The sequence below is a fragment of the Heteronotia binoei genome, chromosome 14 (genome assembly GCF_032191835.1).
Source record: "Heteronotia binoei isolate CCM8104 ecotype False Entrance Well chromosome 14, APGP_CSIRO_Hbin_v1, whole genome shotgun sequence".
NCBI lineage: Eukaryota > Metazoa > Chordata > Lepidosauria > Squamata > Gekkonidae > Heteronotia > Heteronotia binoei.
This window is the reverse complement of record NC_083236.1, coordinates 68,845,062-68,869,622: the sequence shown is the minus strand read 5'-3', so window position 1 is coordinate 68,869,622 and position 24,561 is coordinate 68,845,062. Positions and strand designations below refer to the sequence as shown.

Genomic DNA, 24,561 nt, shown 5'->3' with positions numbered 1-24,561 from the left:
ACTGGAGGGGCCACTGGCCTGATCCACCAGGGCTTCTCTTATGTTCTTCTGTGACACAGAGTGTTGGACTGGAGGGTCCACTGGCCTGATCCAACAGGGCTTCTCATGTTCTTCTGTGACACAGAGTGTTGGACTGGATGGGCCACTTGGCCTGATCCAACAGGGCTTCTCTTATGTTCTTATGTGACACAGAGTGTTGGACTGGATGGGCCACTGGCCTGATCCAACAGGGCTTCTCTTATGTTCTTTTGTGACACAGAGTGTTGGACTGGAGGGGCCACTGGCCTGATCCAACAGGGCTTCTCTTATGTTCTTATGTGACACAGAGTGTTGGACTGGATGGGCCATTGCCTGATCCAACAGGGCTTCTCTTCTGTTCTTATATGACACAGAGTGTTGGACTGGAGGGGCCACTGGCCTGATCCACCAGGGCTTCTCTTATGTTCTTCTGTGACACAGAGTGTTGGGACTGGAGGGTCCACTGGCCTGATCCAACAGGGCTTCTCATGTTCTTATGTGACACAGAGTGTTGGACTGGATGGGCCACTGGCCTGATCCAACAGGGCTTCTCTTATGTTCTTATGTGACACAGAGGTGTTGGACTGGATGGGCCATTGGCCTGATCCAACAGGGCTTCTCTTATGTTCTTATGTGACACAGAGTGTTGGACTGGAGGGGCCACTGGCCTGATCTAACAGGGCTACTCTTATGTTCTTATATGACACAGAGTGTTGGATTGGAGGGGCCACTGGCCTGATCCACCAGGGCTTCTCTTATGTTCTTATATGACACAGAGTGTTGGACTGGAGGGGCCACTGGCCTGATCCAACAGGGCTTCTCTAATGTTCTTATGTGACACAGAGTGTTGGACTGGATGGGCCATTGGCCTGATCCAACATGGCTTCTCTTATGTTCTTATGTGACACAGAGTGTCGGACTGGAGGGGCCACTGGCCTGATCCAACAGGGCTTCTCTTCTGTTCTTATATGACACAGAGTGTTGGACTGGAGGGGCCACTGGCCTGATCCAGCAGGGGCTTCTCTTATGTTCTTCTGTGACACAGAGTGTTGGACTGGAGGGGCCACTGGCCTGATCCAACAGGGCTTCTCTTATGTTCTTATGTGACACAGAGTGTTGGACTGGATGGGCCATTGGCCTGATCCAACAGGGCTTCTCTTCTGTTCTTATATGACACAGAGTGTTGGACTGGAGGGGCCACTGGCCTGATCCAACAGGGCTTCTCTTATGTTCTTCTGTGACACAGAGTGTTGGACTGGAGGGGCCACTGCCTGATCCACCAGGGCTTCTCTTATGTTCTTATATGACACAGAGTGTTGGACTGGATGGGCCACTGGCCTGATCCAACATGGCTTCTCTTATGTTCTTATGTGACACAGAGTGTTGGATTGGAGGGGCCATTGGCCTGATCCAACAGGGCTTCTCTAATGTTCTTATGTGACACAGAGTGTTGGACTGGAGGGGCCACTGGCCTGATCCAACAGGGCTTCTATTATGTTCTTATGTGACACAGAGTGTTGGACTGGAGGGGCCGCTGGCCTGATCCAACAGGGCTTCTCTTATGTTCTTATGTGACACAGAGTGTTGGACTGGAGGGGCCGCTGGCCTGATCCAACATGGCTTCTCTTATGTTCTTAGTGACACAGAGTGTTGGGATTGGAGGGGGCCACTGGCCTGATCCAACAGGGCTTCTCTTCTGTTCTTATATGACACAGAGTGTTGGACTGGAGGGGGCCACTGGCCTGATCCAGCAGGGCTTCTCTTATGTTCTTCTGTCACACAGAGTGTTGGACTGGAGGGGCCACTGGCCTGATCCAACAGGGCTTCTCTTATGTTCTTATGTGACACAGAGTGTTGGACTGGATGGGCCATTGGCCCTGATCCAACAGGGCTTCTCTTCTGTTCTTATATGACACAGAGTGTTGGACTGGAGGGGCCACTGGCCTGATCCAACAGGGCTTCTCTTATGTTCTTCTGTGACACAGAGTGTTGGACTGGAGGGGCCACTGGCCTGATCCACCAGGGCTTCTCTTATGTTCTTATATGACACAGAGTGTTGGACTGGATGGGCCACTGGCCTGATCCAACATGGCTTCTCTTATGTTCTTATGTGACACAGAGTGTTGGATTGGAGGGGCCATTGGCCTGATCCAACAGGGCTTCTCTAATGTTCTTATGTGACACAGAGTGTTGGACTGGAGGGGCCACTGGCCTGATCCAACAGGGCTTCTATTATGTTCTTATGTGACACAGAGTGTTGGACTGGAGGGGCCGCTGCCTGATCCAACAGGGCTTCTCTTATGTTCTTATGTGACACAGAGTGTTGGACTGGAGGGGCCGCTGGCCTGATCCAACATGGCTTCTCTTAGTTCTTATGTGACACAGAGTGTTGGACTGGAGGGGCGCTGGCCTGATCCAACATGGCTTCTCTTATGTTCTTATGTGACACAGAGTGTTGGACTGGAGGGGCCGCTGGCCTGATCCAACATGGCTTCTCTTATGTTCTTATGTGACACAGAGTGTTGGACTGGAGGGGCCGCTGGCCTGATCCAACATGGCTTCTCTTATGTTCTTATGTGACACAGAGTGTTGGACTGGATGGGCCATTGGCCTGATCCAACAGGGCTTCTCTTATGTTCTTCTGTGACACAGAGTGTCGGACTGGAGGGGCCACTGGCCTGATCCAACAGGGCTTCTCTTATGTTCTTCTGTGACACAGAGTGTTGGACTGGAGGGGCCACTGGCTGATCCAACAGGGCTTCTCTTATGTTCTTCTGTGACACAGAGTGTTGGACTGGAGGGGCCACTGGCCTGATCCAACAGGGCTTCTTTTATGTTCTTCTGTGACCCAGAGTGTTGGGCTGGAGGGGCCACTGGCCTGATCCAACATGGCTTCTCTTATGTTCTTATGTGACACAGAGTGTTGGACTGGAGGGGCCACTGGCCTGATCCACATGGCTTCTCTTATGTTCTTATGTGACACAGAGTGTTGGACTGGAGGGGCCGCTGGCCTGATCCAACATGGCTTCTCTTATGTTCTTATGTGACACAGAGTGTTGGACTGGATGGGCCATTGGCCTGATCCCAACATGGCTTCTCTTATGTTCTTATGTGACACAGAGTGTCGGACTGGAGGGGCCACTGGCCTGATCCAACAGGGCTTCTCTTATGTTCTTCTGTGACACAGAGTGTCGGACTGGATGGGGCCACTGGCCTGATCCAACAGGGCTTCTCTTATGTTCTTATGTGACACAGAGTGTTGGGCTGGAGGGGCCACTGGCCTGATCCAACAGGGCTTCTCTTATGTTCTTCTGTGACACAGAGTGTTGGACTGGAGGGGCCACTGGCCTGATCCAACATGGCTTCTCTTATGTTCTTCTGTCTAGCCAGGGCTTTTTTTTTTAGCAGAAACGCAGTTCCGGCTGGGTTGGTGTCAGGGGGTGTGGCCTAATATTCAAATAAGCTTCTGCTGGGCTTTTCCCACAAAAAGCCGTCTGCAAAACAATGGTGCCATCAGGGGTGTGGTCTAATATGCAAATGAGTTCCTGCTGGGCTTTTTCTACAACGAAAGCTCCGTCTCTAGTCCTGCCCCTTCCTCACTACCAGCTCCCCAATGAACTCTCAAGCCAAACAGCAAAATATTGCCCCCCCCCCCCCACTCACAACCTTCTCTGTAAAGGACTCCATCTCTCAACCACACAAGGCCGGTTCTGCAACAGTCGCCCTTTCTTTCTTCCCCCCTCCCCATGTTCATGGGGAGGGAATAAGGGGGCCGTGACGGACAAACATTGGCAACTGAGGTGTGGCTTCCTTTCCCGGTAGGTTCCATGCCAGCCCGGGGTAAGCGGGACGGGGCAGCGAGGCGACTCTGAGAAACCTTCCTTGTTTCACCCCCGAACAAAAGGGTCACTGTCTCCGATCTGCAGCGGCCCAGATAACCATCGGAAACTCTATCTGAGCAACATCCGCTTGGGATGCTTTATCTGGGGCAGTCCAGACCCCTCGCCAAAGAGGGGAAGGGAACCGCCACGCTGGCTAATCAGTAACCTTCGGGAGGATTTGGCCTCCCTGCAGGAAGGGGGGGGTTGAGATTCTCTCGCCTTTTCAAAGCCAGTCTGTTGCTGACCTTGCAAAGGAGGGGGGGGGCTGTCCTAAACTGCTGTGGCACAGATCCAGGCGTGTGGGGAGAAATCTCCAGTGCAAAGTGGGCATGTTTCTATTTTGCATGACAGATTTTGGCTGAGCAGGGCAGACCAAGTGGCGTGGGGGGTGGAGGGAGGGGAGTTGTGGCCCTCGACTAGCAAGCCCCTCCAAGGACCAAGACAGGAACACAGAGCCCTGTCTCTACCTGATTGGCCAAACACAAAGAGCCCACCCCCCAGGCTGTCCTATATATATCACAAACACACACACATATATACACACTGTGGCTAATAGCTACTGATGGACCTCTGCTCCATATTTTTATCTAACCCCCTCTTGAAACTGGCTATGCTTGTAGCCGCCACCACCTCCTGTTGCAGTGAGTTCCACGTGTTAATCACCCTTTGGGTGAGGAAGTACTTCCTTTTATCAGTTTTAATCTGACTGCTCAGCAATTTCATCGAATGCCCACGAGTTCTTGTATTGTGAGAAAAGGAGAAAAGGACTTCTTTCTCTACTTTCTCCATCCCATGCATAAGCTTGTCAACCTCTATCATGTCACCCCGCAGTCGACGTTTCTCCAAGCTAAAGAGTCCCAAGCGTTTTAACCTTTCTTCATAGGGAAAGCGTCCCAACCCTTTAATCATTCTAGTATACCCCTGGTATAGAGTCAAGACTAGAAAACACCAGATCACTGTGGGGAAAGATCAAATATCATGCATTACTAATAAATTCATTAGTAATTCCTAATTCCTCATGGCAATCTGGTACTTTCTAGTATACTTAAACTGTGACACAGTCAACCAATCTCTCCCCCCACACAAAAAAAGCGTTGCACACTGGATTCCTTGTTCTGGCCCAAGCACCAAAGGGCAGAGGCAGCCGGAAAAGTTGCCTTCTGACTGAAATCTCCCCCCCCCCCTTTCCCTGTCTCCAAGCCAGAGAGCCCCACAGTTACTTTCTGTGATAGAGAACTGTGATTTCTTCTTCCGGGCAGAGACAGTGAAGGGAAGCAAGAGAAAGGAAAGGGGGGGCATGAGAGAGAGAGAGAGAGAGAGAGAGAGAGAGAGAGACGCAGGGCTGGGAATCATCAGCCCGGCTTGATAAGGGAAGCTGCTGAAATGGGAGCAAAAATATTTAGACAATAAATGAAAAAAAGCAACCGCATATCTTTAAGAAATCAATCATCCTGTACCGGTTGTCTGGACATACGGCGCCACAGGAGAGATAGCCACCAAACTGGCAAGATAAGGGTTAATCAAGGATTTAATTCAGCAAAAGATAAACGGGGAGGCTCGAGCGGTGGAGAAAAGAGAAAAGGGAGAGGAGAGGCCAAGACTTTCTGTCCCATTATTTCTCGCAAGCCATCGTCCAAGAGCTGGCTGGATGGCTTCCCGCTAGACCCACCTCCTCGCTTCCCCGCTCTCACTTAAGGAGGAAGCACGAGGAGCTGGGGCTGGCCAAGGATCTTGGCTGCGCTGGGGGGCAGAGGAATCACCTGGAGGCCAGGGCCCCACACTCCCCCCCCCCATGTGGGTCGGGTCCAGTTCTGCTCCTCTCCAGCACCTCTTCAAGGAAGACCGTAGATTTCTACCCCGCCCTTCTCTCTGAATCAGAGTCTCAGACGGCTCACAATCTCCTATATCTTCTCCCCCCACAACAGATGCCCTGTGAGGAGGGTGGGGCTGAGAGAGCTCTCCCAAAGGCTGCTCTTTCAAGGACAGAGTCTCAGAGCGGCTCACAATCTCCTATATCTTCTCCCCCACAACAGACGCCCTGTGAGGAGGGTGGGGCTGAGAGAGCTCTCCCAAAAGCTGCCCTTTCAAGGACAGAGTCTCAGAGCGGCTCACAATCTCCTATATCTTCTCCCCCCACAACAGACGCCCTGTGAGGAGGGTGGGGCTGAGAGAGCTCTCCCAAAAGCTGCCCTTTCAAGGACAGAGTCTCAGAGCGGCTCACAATCTCCTATATCTTCTCCCCCCACAACAGACGCCCTGTGAGGAGGGTGGGGCTGAGAGAGCTCTCTCAGAAGCTGCCCTTTCAAGGACAACTCCTGCAATAACTATGGCTGACCCAAGGCCATTCCAGCAGCTGCAAGTGGAGGAGTGGGGTATCAAACCCGGTTGTCCCAGATAAGAGTCCTTGCACTTAACCACTGCACCAAACTGGAGGAAGGGTGAACTGAGCATTTTTCTTAAATTCTGCGGTGTCGTTGAGCTCACTGCGTTTATTTACAAGTCACCCCCCGTAGTGCTTTTGGGGCTCAGCTGTTCTTCTATTATTCCAAGCGTTTTTTTGGAAATATTTCACAATGTTTCTGTGGGAGTCAACGCACTAAGAGACATCTCTTTCCCCCTCTTGAAAGCACAAAGAACACCACACCCCTTTCTACCAGCCCATATCTCATGCAATGTTCCCTCTAAGTCTGGTGAGAAAAAAATTCTACTTTGTGAGCTACTGGAATTAAAGTTGTGAGCTCCTGCATAAATTATTGTGCTCCGGGGCCATTTTTCCTGAGCTAAGACAAAAACGTGTGAGCTGGAGGCTAAAAATCTGTGAGCTAGCTCAGCTCAGAGGGAACAGCGATCTCGAGTTAGATCTCCTTCAGGTTTCTGCAAGGAATCGGCCAGCTCAAAGGCAGAAGGTCCCTGAGAGAGAGAAACTTGGGGGAAGGAAACTGGCTTGGGGAGACACTCCTCCACCTCCTTTCATGTTTTTGCAATTGTGGGGGGACAGGAAAGACTAACAGGGGAAAGCAGGGCCTGAAAAACTCTTTTCCTCTTTTCACAGCAAAGACACAAGAGCTGTTCAACCAAGGCTAAGGGACTTTCTCATTCCACCGTTACATTTCTTTTGGTGGCTGGCCGAAGGGATGCTTCCAGATGCAAAGCCTATGAAGCAGAGCCTGAAGACAGCAACTTTTGCCATTTCCTTATCCTTCAGCAACTGGCATTCAGAGATACTAAGAGGGGATTGGATAAGTATATGGAGCAAAGGTCCATCAGCAGCTATTAGCCACAGCATATTGATGGAACTCTCTGCCTGGGGCAAGTGATGCTCTGTGTTCTTGGTGCTTGGGGGGGGGGGGCAGTGGGAGGACTTCTAGTGTCCTGGTCCCACTGGTCGACCTCCTGATGGCACCTGGGTTCTTCTGGCCACTGTGTGACACAGAGTGTTGGACTGGATGGGCCATTGGCCTGATCCAACACAACTTCTCTTATGTCTGGGGCAGTGGTGCTTTGTATTCTTGGTGCTTGGGGGGGGGGGTACAGTGGGAGGGCTTCTAGTGTTCTGGCCTCACTGGTAGACCTCCTGATAGTACCTGGGTTTTTTTGGCCACTGTATGACACAGAGTGTTGGACTGGATGGGCCACTGGCCAGATCCAACACAACTTATGTCTGGGGCAGTGGTACTCGGTATTCTGGCTGCTTGGCAGGGGCGGCAACAGTGGGAGGTCTTCTAGTGTCCTGGCCCCACTGGTGGACCTCCTGATGACACCTGGTTTTTTTGGCCACTGTGTGACACAGGGTGTTGGACTGGAGGGGCCATTGGCCTGATCCAATATGGCTTCTCTTATGTTCTTATGTCAGGGGCAGTGATGCTCTGTATTCCTGGTGCTTGGGGGGGCCCAGTGGGAGGGCTTCTAGTGTCCTGGCCCCACTGTTGGACCTCCTGATGGCACCTGGGGTTTTTGGCCACAGTGTTGGACTGGATGGGCCACTGGCCTGATGGAGACTCTGCATGATGATAAACATCACCTCTGTGGTTGGGGCGGTGCTACAATCACGGGACAGCACATGAGAAAGAAGGAAACGCACATCTGGATACAGTTGTTTGGATGCTGCCTTTAAACAACAGCTATTACTTTAAGTGCCAAACCATATCAGGCGGAGAGGGGAAAAAACCCCTGGAAGTTGAAGAGACCACCCCAAAGATGCTGCCAGAAATCTAAAAGAACAATCGACCGAGCAGTCCTTTAGAGACCACAAGACTCCTTCCTCCACTAGGGGACGGCAACCCTTTTCGTGCTCATTTAATCAGCAGATTAATTTTTATTTAAAACGTTTTTTATGCCAGCTTTCCACTTGCTCACGGTCCGCAAGGTGGAACTTACTGGCTTAGGCTTGGTCAAGACGCAGCCGTGAGAGGATTCTGTACAGGCAGGGACCACAATTTCGAATTAATCCCCCTTTCCTGTTAACCAGAAACTCTCTGTAAGCAGAAACTAGCATCTCCACAACAGATTGTGCTACAGCCTGGAGAAATGTCGACTTAGGGATGACATGACAGAGGTTTACAAGATTATGCATGGGACAGAGAAGGTAGAGAAAAAAGTCCTTTTCTCCCTTTCTCACAACACAAGAACTTGTAGGCGCTCCATGAAACTGCTGAGCAGTCATGTTAGAACGGATAACAGAAAGTCCTTCTTCACCCAAAGGGTGATTAACAAGTGGAATTCACTACCACAGGAAGTGGCGGCGGCTGCTGCAAGCATAGACAGCTTCAAGAGGAGACTGGATAACATATGGAGCAGAGGTCCATCAGTGCCTATTAGCCACAAGGCATAAGAACATAAGAGAAGCCATGTTGGATCAGGCCAATGGTCCATCCAGTCCAACACTCTGTGTCACACAATGGCCAAATTTTTTTTATATATATACACACACACACACACTGTGGCTAATAGCCACTGATGGACCTCTGCTCCATATTTTTATCTAACCCCCTCTTGAAGCTGTCTATGCTTGTAGCCGCTACCACCTCCCGTGGCAGTGAATTCCACATGTTAATCACCCTTTGGGTGAAGAAGTACCTCCTTTTATCCGTTTTAACCTGACTGCTCAGCAATTTCATTGAATGCCCACGAGTTCTTGTGTTGTGAGAAAGGGAGAAAAGTATTTCTTTCTCTACTTTCTCCATCCCATGCATAATCTTGTAAATCTCTATCATGTCACTCCGCAGTCGACGTTTCTCCAAGCTAAAGAGCCCCAAGCGTTTTAACCTTTCTTCATAGGGAAAATGTTCCAAACCTTTAATCATTCTAGATGCCCTTTTTTGCACTTTTTTCCAATGCTATAATATCCTTTTTGAGGTGCGGTGACGAGAATTGTACACAGTATTCCAAATGAGACCGCACCATCGATTTATACAGGGGCATTATGATACTGGCTGATTTGTTTTCAGTTCCCTTCCTAATAATTCCCAGCATGGCGTTGGCCTTTTTTATTGCAATCGCACACTGTCTTGACATTTTCAGTGGGTTGTCTACAACGACCCCAAGATCTCTCTCTTCGTCAGTCTCTGCCAGTTCACATCCCATCAACTTGTATTTGTAGCTGGGATTCTTGGCCCCAATGTGCATTACTTTGCACTTGGCCACACTGAACCTCATCTGCCACGTTGACGCCCACTAGATGGAACTCTCTGTCTGGGGCAGTGATGCTCGGCATTCTTGGTGCTTGGGGGGGGGCAGTGGGAGGGCTGCTAGTGTCCTGGCCCCACTGGTGGACCTCCTAATGGTACTTGAGTTTTTTGGTCATTGTGCGACACAGAGTGTTGGACTGGATGGACCATTGGCCTGATCCAACATGGCTTCTCTGATGTTCTTATGTTCTAACCCCTCAGCTCCATGGGCTAGCTTAAAAAAAAAAAATTAGGGCGTTTTTTAAATGAGGGAAGGGGTTATTCAAAACCAGCCATGGCAGATTATTTTAAAATGTCCTAATTTCTTTCATTTGTAAATGAGACTGTTGAAGTTCCGAGGTCTTCCTTCAGCTCAGCGCAGATAACTTTTGGTGAAGACTTCATTAGTTTATAACAAAAGAACATGTTTTGCATATTGGTTATTTGTTGCTCTGTGTGCACTGATTCACAAGTAATGGTATGTCATCATTTTCCTTATTTATTTTATATTTCATTCATATTGTCAGCCTTTGTATTATTATTCAGTACAACCATTTTTAACCTCTCTATTTTGTTTTGCTCTTTTTTTTTTTTTTGCTTTCTAGAGTTATTTTGAGGGGAATCAATCCAAAACTTTATAACAAAAAACAAGACGACGAAGAAGACTGCAGATTTATACCCCACCCTTCTCTCTGAATCAGAGACTCAGAGCGGCTTACAGTCTCCTAAATCTTCTCCCCCCACAACAGACACCCTGTGAGGTGGGGGCAGATTTATACTCCGCCCTTCTTCCTGAATCAGAGACTCAGAGCAGTTTACAATCTCTATATCTTCTCCCCCCACAACAGACACCCTGTGAGGTGTGTGGGACTGAGAGGGCTCTCACAGCAGCTGCCCTTTCAAGGACAACTCTGTGAGAGCTATAGCTAACGCAAGGCCATTCCAGCAGCTGCAAGTGGAGAAGAAGTAGAAGATATTGGATTTATATCCCGCCCTCCACTCCGAAGCTCAGAGTCTCAGAGCGGCTCACAATCTCCTTTCCCTTCCTCCCCCACAATAGACACCCTGTGAGGTGGGTGGGGCCGAGAGGGCTCTCACAGCAGCTGCACTTTCAAGGGCAACTCTTGCGAAAACCATGGCTGACCCAAGGCCATTCCAGCAGCTGTAAGTGGAGGAAGGGGGAATCAAACCCGGTTCTCCCAGATAAGAGTCTGTGCACTTAACCACTACACCAAACTGGCTCTCAGGAGACAGACACCCTGTGAGGTGGGTGGGGCTGAGAGAACTCTTACAGCAGCTGCCCTTTCAAGGACAACCTCTGCCAGAGCTATGACTGACCCAGGGCCATTCCAGCAGCTGCAAGTGGAGGAGTGGGGAATCAAACCAGGTTCTCCTAGATAAGAGAGCTCTCGCTGACCCAAGGGCATTCCAGCAGGTGGAAGTGGAGGAGGGGAGAATCAAACCCGGTTCTCCCAGATAAGAGAGCTCTGACTGACCCATTCCAGCAGGTGCAAGTGGAGGAGGGGGGAATCAAACCTTGTTCTCCCATATAAGAGAGCTCTAGCTGACCCAAGGCCATTCCAGCAGCTGCAAGGAGAGGAGTGGGGAATCAAACCCGGTTCTCCCAGATAAGAGTCTGCACACTTAACCACTACACCAAACTGGCCCTTTCAAGGACAACTCCTGCAACAGCTATGGCTGACCCAAGGCCATTCCAGCAGGTGCAAGAAGAGGAGTGGGAAATCAAACCCGGTTCTCCCAGAGGAGAAAGCTATGGCTGACCCAAGGCCATTCCAGCAGCTGCAAGTGGAGGAGTGGGGGAATCAAACCCGGTTCTCCCAGATAAGAGAGCTACGGCTGACCCAAGGCCATTCCAGCAGCTGCGAGTGAAGGAGGGGGGAATCAAACCCGGTTCTCCCAGATAAGAGAGCTCTGGCTGACCCAAGGCCATTCCAGCAGGTGCGAGTGGAGGAGGGGGGAATCAAACCCGGTTCTCCCAGATAAGAGAGCTCTGGCTGACCCAAGGCCATTCCAGCAGCTGCGAGTGAAGGAGGGGGGAATCAAACCCGGTTCTCCCAGATAAGAGAGCTCTGGCTGACCCAAGGCCATTCCAGCAGGTGCGAGTGGAGGAGGGGGGAATCAAACCCGGTTCTCCCAGATAAGAGAGCTCTGGCTGACCCAAGGCCATTCCAGCAGGTGCGAGTGGAGGAGGGGGGAATCAAACCCGGTTCTCCCAGATAAGAGAGCTCTGGCTGACCCAAGGCCATTCCAGCAGGTGCAAGTGGAGGAGTGGGGAGTCAAACCCCGTTCTCCCAGATAAGAGTCCGTGCACTTAACCTCTACACCAAACAAGGCCTCTCTTTGCACCCCACCCCAAACCTGGCTGCAGGCACGGACAGACAGACCACATTGCTGGAGAGGCTCTTACCGTCTCGCCTTGCCCTGGAGAAGGGGCAGGTTCAGTGTGAATGTTCCCCTGGTAGGGACCCCAGGACAGGCCCTCCGGCACGTTCTGCCTGGCAAAGACTTTGCTCTCGTCCTCAGACACTGTCAGCTCCAGCTCACCTGCCAGAAAGAGGGTGAGGAAAGAAAAAAGAAGGTTGGGAAAGGCAAGGCAATGACTGACACACACAAACACACACAGACAGTGTTCCCAAGCCCTGCTTTGTGACTAAGGCAAGGTGCTCTGGCTGAGTTATGACTTGTCATGCTGGGGTTTTGATTTCTTACTGCCATGGTAGTGGGATGACGAGGCAGTTCCCACAATGCCTACAAAACCGCTTTCCACACCAGCCGCTTCCTTTAGAACAAAAGCCTCCAGAACTCATGCCCATTTCTGGGGAGGGGGGGGGGCGAGACACCCCCTCCCCCAAACACACAGCTCCTGCACAGCTTCAGTGGTGCTTGACAGAACATATATATGAACATATGAAGCTGCCTTCTACTGAATCAGGCCCCCCTCTGTCCATCAAAGTCAGTATTGTCTACTCAAACTGGCAGCGGCTCTCCAGGGTCTCCAGCTGAGGTTTTTCACACTTATTTGCCCGGACCCTTTTTAGTTGGAGATGCCGGGGATTGAACCTGGAACCTTTCGCTTACCAAGCAGATGCTCTACCACTGAGCCACCGTCCCTCCCTTAATAACAGAACATATGAAGCTGCCTTCTACCAAATCAGACCCCCCTCGGTCCATCCAAATCAGTCTTGTCCACTCAGACTGGCAGTGGCTCTCCAGGGTCTCCAGCTGAGGTTTTTCAAACCTATTTGCCTGGACCCTTTTTAGTTGGAGATGCCGGGGATTGAACCTGGGACCTTCTGCTTCCCAAGCAGATGCTCTGCCACTGAGCCACTGTCCCTCCTTAATAACAGAACATATGAAGCTGCCTTTTACTGAATCAGACCCCCCTCGGTCCATCAAAGTCAGTCTTGTCTACTCAGACTGGCAGCAGCTCTCCAGGGTCTCCAGCTGAGGTTTTTCACGCCTACTTGCCTGGACACTTTTTAGTTGGAGATGCCGGGGATTGAACCTGCTTACCAAGCAGATGCTCTACCACTGAGCCACGGTCCCTCAGTCACTGCTTTTGGGCTTGGCTGCCCTTCGGAAGGAAAAAGAAAATGGGCTCTCTGTTTTGGATTAACATGGTGATGGCTCTCAGGTGGTCGCTCTCTCTCCCTATGTTATATGGCTGCCAGCCTCCAGGTGGGGCCTGGAGATCTCCCGCTTTTAAGGTTTAAGGTTTAGTAGATTTATATCGCACCCTCCCCGCCGAAGCTGGCTCAGGACAGCTCACAACCAGCAAAATAAGAACAATTTAAGAATTAAACAATCAAACAAGTTAAACAATCAAAATGGTTCAGAACAATTAAAACAGTCTGGTGCTAATTGTATCTGATGTCTTCTCGCTTCAGATGGCATTCAGTCTACATTCGATGTATCTCAGTCACCCCATAGCAGTCCTTTGATGCCAAATTGAAGGCCTGCCGGAATAGAGCTGTCTACTGGGCGAGGTCCCGCAAGGCCCTAGCTTCTTCCGGCAGTTGATTCCACCAATAGGGGGCAGCAATCGAGAAGGCCCCACTCTCTGGTGGACTGTAGTCTAGCCTCCCTTGGCCCGGGGATTGCTAACAGATTTTTCGTTCCAGATCTAAGTACCCTTTGGGGAATGTGTGATATCCAGCTCCCCTGGAGAAAATGGCTGCTGGAGGGTTATAAACACAAGTTGATGGGTTGTGAACTGGCAGAGACGGACCAAGAGAGATATTGGGGTCGTGGTAGACAACTCACTGAAAATGTCAAGACAGCGTGCGATTGCAATAAAAAAGGCCAACGGCATGCTGGGAATTATTAGGAAGGGGATTGAAAACCAATCAGCCAGTATCTTAATGCCCCTGTATAAATCGATGGTGCGGTCTCATTTGGAATACTGTATACAATTCTGGTCACCGCACCTCAAAAAGGATATTATAGCATTGGGAAAAGTCCAGAAAAGGGCAACTAGAACGATTAAAGGTTTGGAACACTTTCCCTATGAAGAAAGGTTAAAACGCTTGGGGCTCTTCAGCTTGGAGAAACGTCGACTGCGGGGTGACATGATAAAGGTTGACAAAATTATGCATGGGATGGAGAAAGTAGAGAAAGAAGTCTTTTTCTCCCTTTCCCACAATGCAAGAACTTGTGGACATTCAATGAAATTGCTGAGCAGTCAGGTTAAAACGGATAAAAGGAGGTATTTCTTCACCCAAAGGATGATTAACATGTGGAATTCACTGCCACAGGAGGTGGTGGCGGCTACAAGCATAGCCAGCTTCAAGAGGGGATTGGATAAAAATATGGAGCAGAGGTCCATCAGTGGCTATTAGCCACAGTGTGTGTGTGTTTGTGTGTGTGTGTGTGTGTATATTTTGGCCACTGTGTGACACAGAGTGTTGGACTGGATGGTCCATTGGCCTGATCCAACAGGGCTTAACTTATGTTCTTTTGTATGGGGCAAGTGCAGTGGGAGGGCTTCTAGTGCCCTGGTCCCACTGATGGACCTCTTGACGGCACCTGGGTTTTTTGGCCACTGAGTGACACAGAGTGTTGGACTGGAGGGGCCACTGGCCTGATCCAACAGGGCTTCTCTTATGTTCTTATGTGACACAGAGTGTTGGACTGGAGGGGTCACTGGCCTGATCCAACAGGGCTTCTCTTATGTTCTTATGTGACACAGAGTGTTGGACTGGAGGGGCCACTGGCCTGATCCAACAGGGCTTCTCTTATGTGACACAGAGTGTTGGACTGGAGGGGCCATTGGCCTGATCCAACATGGCTTCTCTTTATGTTCTTCTGTGACACAGAGTGTTGGACTGGATGGGCTACTGGCCTGACGCAACATGGCTTCTCTTATGTTCTTCTGTGACACAGACTGTTGGACTGGATGGGCCACTGGCCTGATCTAACATGGCTTCTCTTATGTTCTTAAGTCTGGGGCAGTGATGCTCTGTCTTCTTGGTGCTTGGGGAAGGCAACAGTGGGAGGGCTTCTAGTTTCCTGGCCCCACTGGTGGACCTCCTGATGGCACCTTTTTTGTTTTTTTTGCTACTGTGTGACACAGAGTGTTGGACTGGAGGGGCCATTGGCCTGATCCAACATGGCTTCTCTTCTGTTCTTATGAGGGTGGACTCTATGGCACTGCACCACGCTGAGGCCCCCCCTCTTTCCAAACCCCACCCTCTCCAAAGTCTCCAGGTATTTTCCAACCCAGGCCTGCCAACCCTAAAATATGATCTTGTTTCTCATCGATGCACCGCTGTTCTAAGCCATTTAGCCTTCTGTGCAATGCAAAAACTTGGACCCTTCAGCACTGGAAGAAAGTCATCTCTGGAATCTGCCACATTCACAGCAACAACAAGACTATCTGCCTTGCTGCGAGCTTGCAACCCCCCCCCCTCCTCCCAAATTCTGAGTGGACACCATTTCCACCCCACCATACAGCAAAGGAGATCAAAGCTGGTTGGAATTCTTCATCCAAAGGGAGTTTCTCTCTCTCGGGCTTCATTAGGACCCTCTGTTGAGGCAGCTTCCCGCTGTAATGGCCTTGATGTGCCGATAAGAGAGGCTTTAATGGGCTAGATAACATGTAAATAGGTTAGGAAGACTTGCCCTAAAATGTTTTAGCTGCACCTTCATCTCTCAGCAGGCAGATAAGATGGCAGCTGAGCAATACGCCAACGGGAGCTAAGTGGAGATGCCCGCCACCTCTCCGTGCACATCTGAAAGCAGAGAGACCCCTGAGAAGGGGGCAGGCCCCGCACGCCTCTCTCCCCCACTCCCACCAAAGGGGGAGACATTCCTGAGGACAGACAGAGGGCCAGGAGAGCGGCTGGCCAAGGTCCAGGGGCAACTTCCTGCGTGGGAAACAAGCCCTTGAAATCAGACTGCTCTTTTCACCAAAGTACATCAAATGCACTGGGGCGGGCAGAGAAGCCGTGGTTCCGGCACGCTCACGCTTATCAGAACTTAGGCGGGATGTTTCAGCAGACAGCATCTCTGCTCGGGCAGACCTTCCTCTACATGTGAACTCGGGTGGGAAGATTCGGTCATCAGCCTAGCTGGAGAAGACCTCAACCGAGCCCATCCAGTCCAGCCCAGATGCCCTCTGGAAGTCCCCATGCAGGGTGTGGAGGCACAAGCCCCTCCGACCTGTTCTTTGCAGCCCATCAGCTTGCTACCCCATAGGATGCTTTCAGAAGCTGGCATGCCGAGTCCTCTTCGGTTGACCCATCAGATAATCACTGGGGGCCCTTCTTTGCATGGGTTCTCCCGGATAAGAGTCCACACACTTAACCACTACACAAGATAAGGCGGGATTATAAATGGCCAAACGAACAAACAAACAAGAGCGCTCTGTGCATGATCAGAAGGCATTAACATTCAAAACAGATGCTAGAACTGCCCTGACTTGGACAGCCCATGCAAGCCCGATCTCATCGGATCTCGGAAGCTACGCAAGGGCAACCCCAGCAAATACTTGTATGGGAGACCTCCTTGGAATACCAGCGGTTGGGAGGGAGGAGTAGGCTTCATTCAGCCACCTCTCTGGATATCCTTCAGGCTCCCAGTAGGGGCCAGTCACCAGAGGTCTCCAGGACTTCCAGCTGCACACACAAGCTCTCTAACGCACATGCCCATAGAAATACAACGTCCCCCAAACCCAGATGCCAAAACTAAGCCCTAAGGAGCATTGCCTCAAATTAAGTCCTCTTTTTGGAAGTGCAGAATGCTTTCTCCCCCAATCTGAACTCTCTGATACTGCCCCCCCAGGGATGTTCACTGGGCCTCATCCTTGCCCTCTGTTCAAGTGTCTGCCAATAGTTTCCTTCCGCCTTCTATTTATTGTATTGGTCCTTCACATTTTTAAGAGGACCGCAGATTTATACACAGCCCTTCTTTCTGAATCAGAGACTAAGAGCGGTTTACAATCTCCTTTATCTCCCTCCCCGACAACAGAGAGGCAGGTGGGGCTGAGAGAGCTCTCACAGAAGCTGCCCTTTCAAGGACAACTCCTACGAAAGGCCATTCCCAGCAGGTGCAAGTGGAGGAGTGGGGAATCAAACCTGGTTCTCCCAGAAAAGAGTCTGCAAACTTCCTGATTATATAACTTTTATTTCAACACCACAACATAACAACATAACATAAATAACATAGAATACACAATAATGAAACTTAACCGCTACACCACGCTGGCTGGCTGGCTGGCTGGCTGGCTGGCAGGCAGGCAGGCAGGCAGGCAGGCAGGCAGGCAGGCAGGCAGGCAGGCAGGCAGGCAGGAAGGAAGGAAGGAAGGAAGGAAGGAAGGAAGGAAGGAAGGAAGGAAGGAAGGAAGGAAGGAAAAGACTGCAGATTTATACCCTGCCCTTCTCTCTGAATCGGAGACTCAGAGTGGCTTACAATCTCCTTTATCTTCTTCCCCCACAACAGACACCCTGTGAGGTGGGTGGCTGAGAGAGCTCTCACAGACACTGCTCTTTCAAACACAACTCCTACGAGAGCTATGGCTGACCCAAGGCCATTCCAGCAGCTGCAAATGGAGGAGTGGGGAATCAAACCTGGTTCTCCCAGATAAGAGTCCGCACACTTCACCATTACACCAAACTGACTCTTGTTTTTAAAACAAAAACCCAAGCTTCTGAAAAGCTGCCTTGAAAATTCATTTTGAAAAGAACTCCAACTACAGCCACAAATGAACAATACCAAGAGAGACTCTTCCCAATGCAGTAGGTGGGATCTCATGAGAGCACCTCCTAATCACACTTCCATCACACCATCCATGTGCTAGAAAGCCGCATTTTCATGAACTGGTTTCTGCAAAGCATAGACACACTGTGCATGGGCTGATACGCTCGCCATTAATGACATTTTATAGGTTACATGCAGTTCCTGACATTAATGAAATTTTGCTGACACAGTCCTAAGGGGAAACAAGACACATTCTGAGTGATTTGGGAGCAACTTGGTGGTTTGGCTGCCGGGCTGGTTTGTGTTTTTTGGCAACTACTGGACTGGCTTCTGTTTTTACGCAGTCTCTGGATTTTCATTGCATTTTGCCTCTTTTGGCATGCTTTTAGTGGGACTGTACGCTTTTAGTGTGACTCTGTTCTGAGGATACTTGAGAGCCAGTTTGGTGTAGTAGTAAAGTGTGCGGACTCTTGTCTGGGAGAACCGGGTTTGATCCCCCACTCCTGCACTTGCAGCTGCTGGAATGGCCTTGGGTCAGCCATAGATCTCGCAGGAGTTGTCCTTGAAAGGGCAGCTTCTGGGAGAGCTCTCTCAGCCCCACCCACCTCACAGGGTGTCTGTCGTGGGGGAGGAAGGGAAAGGAGATGGTGAGCAGCTCAGAGACTCTGAGATTCAGCGTGGAGAGAGGGATATAAATCCAATATCTTCTTCATCTTGAACATCCGAGAAATTTGCACAAAATGTATCGGTGGGGGGGGGGGGGGAACACACCGCAGAAAGGGCACACCTATATAGCTTTGTTGCAAGAACAGGTGCGTGGATAAATGGAGAGGAAGTGAAAACCCAGCCTTTGTATAGGACAGAAGCCAGGGCAGCCCTCCAAGAATTCACCTGCTGCTAAGAACCAAGGGCTTTGATGAACTCGATCTGGGGATTACTCGCACTTGAAGGTGAGAAGGGGCAACAGGACTCCCAGCATCTCTAATCCCTCATGCGGCAATTGGCGTGAAGGGCTCTGAAGGACGGGAGGACAAGCAAAGCAGAAGGCCCAGCTCACCAGTCTCTCTTTCTCCCGATGCCCCTCCTTAGTTTTATTCAGGAAACCAGAGCAAAATCCAATGAAAATATGATGGGGTGAAAGAGAGAGAGAGAGAGAGAGAGAGAGAAGTGACTCCCCTGTGGTTTCGGATCTGAGAGAAGCCAAGAAAAGGAGCACGATTGGAAGTTTGGAGAGCAGCCAAAACCCCCAGCTTGGCATAATTCAGATTTCACACTCGGAAGAGATGCAAGAATGCTGTCACACTGTCCTATGTATGTCAGCCAATCTCTGGAAATATGCCTGGAAGCAGCCCCAGTAGCCAGTCACCCCTCGTTCAAATGTGGGGCTGCTCTGTGCCTATATTGATGTAAGAAGAAGAAGATAATGATGATACTGGATTTATATCCCCCCCTCCACAATGAATCTCAGAGCGGCTCACTATCTCCTTTACCTCCCCCCCCCAACAGACACCCTCTGAGGTGGCTGTGGCTGAGAGAGCTCTTAAAGCAGCTGCCCTTTCAAGGACAACTCCTACGAGAGCTATGGCTGACCCAAGGCCATTTCAGCAGCTGCAAGTGGAGGAGAGTCCGAGCACTTAACCACAACTAACTGGAAGCAAAATAATTTTGAACTATTAACGTAAGCGGTCCTGAATCACAAGATAAGGCGGGATTATAAATGGCCAAACGAACAAACAAAACAAGAGCGCTCTGTGCATGATCAGAAGGCATTAACATTCAAAACAGATGCTAGAACTGCCCTGACTTGGACAGCCCATGCAAGCCCGATCTCATCGGATCTCGGAAGCTACGCAAGGGCAACCCCAGCAAATACTTGTATGGGAGACCTCCTTGGAATACCAGCAGTTGGGAGGGAGGAGTAGGCTTCATTCAGCCACCTCTCTGGATATCCTTCAGGCTCCCAGTAGGGGCCAGTCACCAGAGGTCTCCAGGACTTCCAGCTGCACACACAAGCTCTCTAACACACATGCCCATAGAAATACAACGTCCCCCAAACCCGGATGCCAAAACTAAGCCCTAAGGAGCATTGCCTCAAATTAAGTCCTCCTTTCGGAAGTGCAAAATGCTTTCTCCCCCTTATATGACAGCAATCACCCCTCCAAAGACTGTGAAACTGCTGGAAGTTTCATTCTGGATCCTTGCAAAGGGACTCCCAATGAGAAACCTTAAAGGACTCCGGCAACTTGATCAGGAAAGACACTATACAGCATAGGTGTCAAACATACGGCCCAGGGGCCGAATCAGGCCCCCGAGCAACTGGCTCTTGTCCGCTTCCTTCTCCCTCTCTCTTGCTTCCTTCTGCATCTCAGCTTTCTTCACAAGCCTAGCTCAATCGCACAGGAGCTACAGAGCAAAGCCTCGATTTTCTCCATTGGTTGAGGCTCCTCCCCCTCCAGGTCTCCTGGGGAGGGAGGGAAAGAGCCAGAGCTTCCTTTGCCCAGTTCCCTGGATCCCTTGGGGAAAATGCAAGGAAAGCACGTTTAAGACCAGGTGCTAATGTTTTAAGCATGTTTTATTTTAGTCGTATTTGTCTGTGTCCTTTAAAAAGTTTATATCTCTGCTACCTAATTTTGAATAGGTCCACACACGGCCCAGGCCCGACACAGCCCAGCAAGGTCTCATTTATGTCAGATCCGGCCCTCGTAACAAATGCGTTCGACACCCCTGATCCACAGTCCCTTTCCATGGACTAAGAAAGAACACTTAATGATTTCGGCTTGGTTTAAACAAACCTCAGTCCCAGGCGGATTCACCATCTGAACAAAACACCTCCCCTGTGTGTATAATGTTTGCCAACAGGAGACTGAACTTTGGACAGATCTGTGCAGCTTTCCAGAGAAACAGCAACATTTAGGCCCCTTTTATGCTTCTGTGGCTCAGCGGTAGAGCATCTACTTGGAATGCAGAAGGTCCCAGGTTCAATTTCCAGCATCTCCAGTTTTTTAAAAAAGGACCAGACAGTACTTGGTGATAAAGACCTCTGCCTGAGACCCTGGAGAGCAGCTGCCAGTCTGAGTAGACAATACTGACACCGATGGAGGCTCTAATTCCATATGGCAGATTTATGTGTTTATGGTTCATTTTCTTTGTTACTAAGGTCTGAGTTTGATACATAAAACCTACTGCCAAGAACATACATTTGGTTTATTCATGCTTCTGCCCTCCTTTCATAGAATCATAGAGTTGGAAGGGACCTCCAGGATCATCTAATCCAACCCCCTGCATAATGCAGGAAACTCACAAATACCTCCCCCTAAATTCACAGGATCCACACTGCTGTCAGATGGCCATCTAGTCTCTGTTTAATAACCTCCAAGGAAGGAGAGCCCACCACCTCCCGAGAAGAAGAAGATGATATTGGATTTCTATCCCGCCCTCCACTCCGAAGAGTCTCAGAGCGGCTCACAATCTCCTTTACCTTCCTCCCCCACAACAGACACCCTGTGAGGTGAGTGGGGCTGGAGAGGGCTCTCACAGCAGCTGCCCTTTCAAGGACAACCTCTGCCAGAGCTATGGCTGACCCAAGGCCATTCCAGCAGGTGCAAGTGGAGGAGTGGGGAATCAAACCCGGTTCTCCCAGATAAGAGTCCACACACTTAACCACTACACCAAACTGGCTCTCCGAGGAGGAAACCTGTTCCACTGAGGAACTGCTCTAACGGCCAGGAAGTTCTTCCTAATGCTGAGCCGGAAACTCTTTTGATTTAATTTCAAACCCATTAGTTCTGGTCCTACCTTCTGGGGTCACAGAAAACAATTCCATATCATCCTCTAGATGACAGCCCTTCGTACTTGAAGATGGTGATCATTTCCCCCTCTCAGCCGCCTCTTCTCCAGGCTAAACATCCCCAGCTCCTTCAACCTTTCTTCACAGGACTTGGTCTCCAGTCCCCACACCATCTTCGTCGCCCTCCTCTGGACCCGTTCCAGCTTGTCTTTATCTTTCTTAAAATGTGGTGCCCAAAACTGAACACAATACTCCGGGTGAGGTCTTCCCAGAGCAGAGTAAAGCAAAACCATCATTTCACGTGATCTGGACGCTATTCTTCTGTTGATACAGCCCAACGCTGCGTTTGCCATTTTTCTATCTTGCACTAAGAACCACATCCCAGCCCAAAAGGTACTTTTAGCATCACTTATGAAAATGAATTTTTAGAGACTGCTGCAGCTTGAGAAACAAGGAACCGACTCAGAGTAAGAGGTTTACAAGATAATGATAGAGGTTTACAAGATAACGCATGGGATGGAGAAAGTAGAGAAAGAAGTACTTTTCTCCCTTTCTCACAATACAAGAACTCGTGGGCATTCGATAAAATTGCTGAGCAGACAGGTTAAAACGGATAAAAGGAAGTCCTTCTTCACCCAAAGGGTGATTAACATGTGGAATTCACTGCCACAGGAGGTGGTGGCGGCCACAAGCATAGCCACCTTCAAGAGGGGGTTAGATAAAAATATGGAGCACAGGTCCATCAGTGGCTATTAGCCACAGTGTGTGTGTATATATAAAAATTTTTTGGCCACTGTGTGACACAGTGTTGGACTGAATGGGCCGTTGGCCTGATCCAACATGGCTTCTCTTATGTTCTTATGTTCTCTTATGTTCTTATCTTAGCCAAGAGATTAAAAAGCGGGTTGAGAGGATCTTCGTTTTCCATAGTGCATATACGTCATTTCCCCCCCCCCCGCCCCGCAAATCAAACTGTTTATTAAATAATAGAACAAATACAATGTAATACAGTTACAAAATAATTAGTAAGGTTGTAGAAAAACAAGAAATTTCATTACAAGCCGTTAAGGGCTTTCTCCGTTATGGCCCCCACATGGTGGAATCAGCTGCCGGAGGAGGTGAGGGCCCTGTGGGACCTGGTTCAGTTCCGCAGGGCCTGTAAGTCGACCCTCTTCCAGCTAGCTTACACCTAGCTGGGATGAAAACTTGATGTAAATGGCAGCCATCTGTTTATATGAAATGAAATGTTACTGGTTTTTAAGGTTTAATTGTTTTTATGAAATTGAAATGTTACTGGTTTTTAAGAACATAAGAACATAAGAGAAGCCATGTTAGATCAGGCCAATGGCCCATCCAGTCCAACATTCTGTGTCACACAGCGGCCAAATATATATATATATATATATATATATATATATACACACACACACACACACACACACACACACATACACACTGTGGCTATATATATATATATATATATATATATATATATATATATATATATATATATATATATATATATATATATATATATATATATATATATATATATATACACACACACACACACACACACACACACACATACACACTGTGGCTAATAGCCACTGATGGACCTCTGCTCCATATTTTTATCTAACCCCCTCTTGAAGGTGGCCATGCTTGTGGCCGCCACCAGAGGCGTCACTAGGGCAGGGCCAAGGGGGCCATTGGCCCCCCCTAGAGCATTCTCATTGGCCCCCTAGGGCTCTTTGAAGGCAGTAGGCGGCAAGCAATCACAGTCTTTATTGGCGGGAGACGCGGGGAGGCTCTTTCAAGGCAGTGGCGAAGCGAGAGAAGGCCGGGAGGGAAGAGGAAAGCGCAGCTCTCCGCAGGCAGGCATCAGAGGGCGAGCAGGCAAACCAGGGAAGGGAGGACGTTGCGAGCCAACCAGCGAGGGAAAGGAGGCTTTAGACGCGCGGGGCGCAGGAGGGAAGGGAAGGGGGCAGGCAGGCAGAGAGCGAGGGAGTCCCTCACGCAGGAGGAAAACAGGCGGCATCGGCCGCGCTCGCAGCAGCAAGAGGAGGAGCGGGTGAGGGGTAGCGCAGGAGCATTGCCGGCAGTGCGCATGAGCGCCAGTGCTGAAGACTCCGCACCGCAGGCGCTGCTGCTGGCGGCGGGGGAGGAGGGGGCAGGCGACGAGGACCCGAAGCGGGCTTCTTTCTCGCTGGTTCTCGCCAGGTGCGCTGAGCTCCCCCAGCCGCCGCTCTCGGCTAGCAACTGGTCTTGCACAAGCCCGCGCCGCCGCCAGCGCCTTGGGAGGGACGGACTGATGGAAGAAGTAGTTTGCAGGACGAGCAGCGCCTCTCCTCAAGTTTCGGGACGGTTACCGTCCCCAAATCTTTCGGCTTCTCCAGGCGGAGGCTTCCTTTGTTCGAACGCGAGGGATTTAGCACCTCTGGGCAGCGCACGAGGACTGCTGCTCTTCCCTCCGAGTCCGGCACACTTGGCCCCAGGGTGCAACCGACTTGGCCCCAGGGTGCAACCCACGCACTTGGCCCCAGGGTGCAACCCACCCCAGTGACGCCACTGGCCGCCACCACCTCCTGTGGCAGTGAATTCCACATGTTAATCACCCTTTGGGTGAAGAAGTACTTCCTTTTATCCGTTTTAACCTGTCTGCTCAGCAATTTCATCGAATGCCCACGAGTTCTCGTATTGTGAGAAAGGGAGAAAAGTTTTAAATGTTTAAGCATCTAATTGTTTTATACTTAAAATTGTTTAAATTTTATGCTTGATCAATTGTTGGAAGCCGCCCTGAGCCACTTGTGGGAAGGGCGGGATATAAATTCCGAATAAATAAATAAATAAGCCTCAAACTACCTTTGGCGCCTATCTTACTAATACAAAGAAAAAGAGGCTGTTCAAGTCACAGGGAGACATTTCTAACACTTAGTGACGTAGAACAAAGCAGGAGTCCAGTGGCACCTTTAAGACCAATTTTTATTCA

At 50.0% G+C, this 24,561-nt stretch overlaps 1 protein-coding gene across 2 annotated transcripts in view; it reads right to left on the bottom strand.

Annotated features, from left to right (window-relative positions):
- ZFPM1 (zinc finger protein, FOG family member 1) overlaps positions 1-24,561 on the bottom strand; it is a 189,983-nt gene that overhangs the window by 23,047 nt on the left and 142,375 nt on the right. For both annotated transcript variants that reach the window (XM_060253629.1, XM_060253630.1), the window contains exon 4: positions 11,994-12,130. In XM_060253629.1, the coding sequence (XP_060109612.1) occupies positions 11,994-12,130 (137 nt within the window). The remainder of the gene's footprint in view (positions 1-11,993; positions 12,131-24,561) is intronic.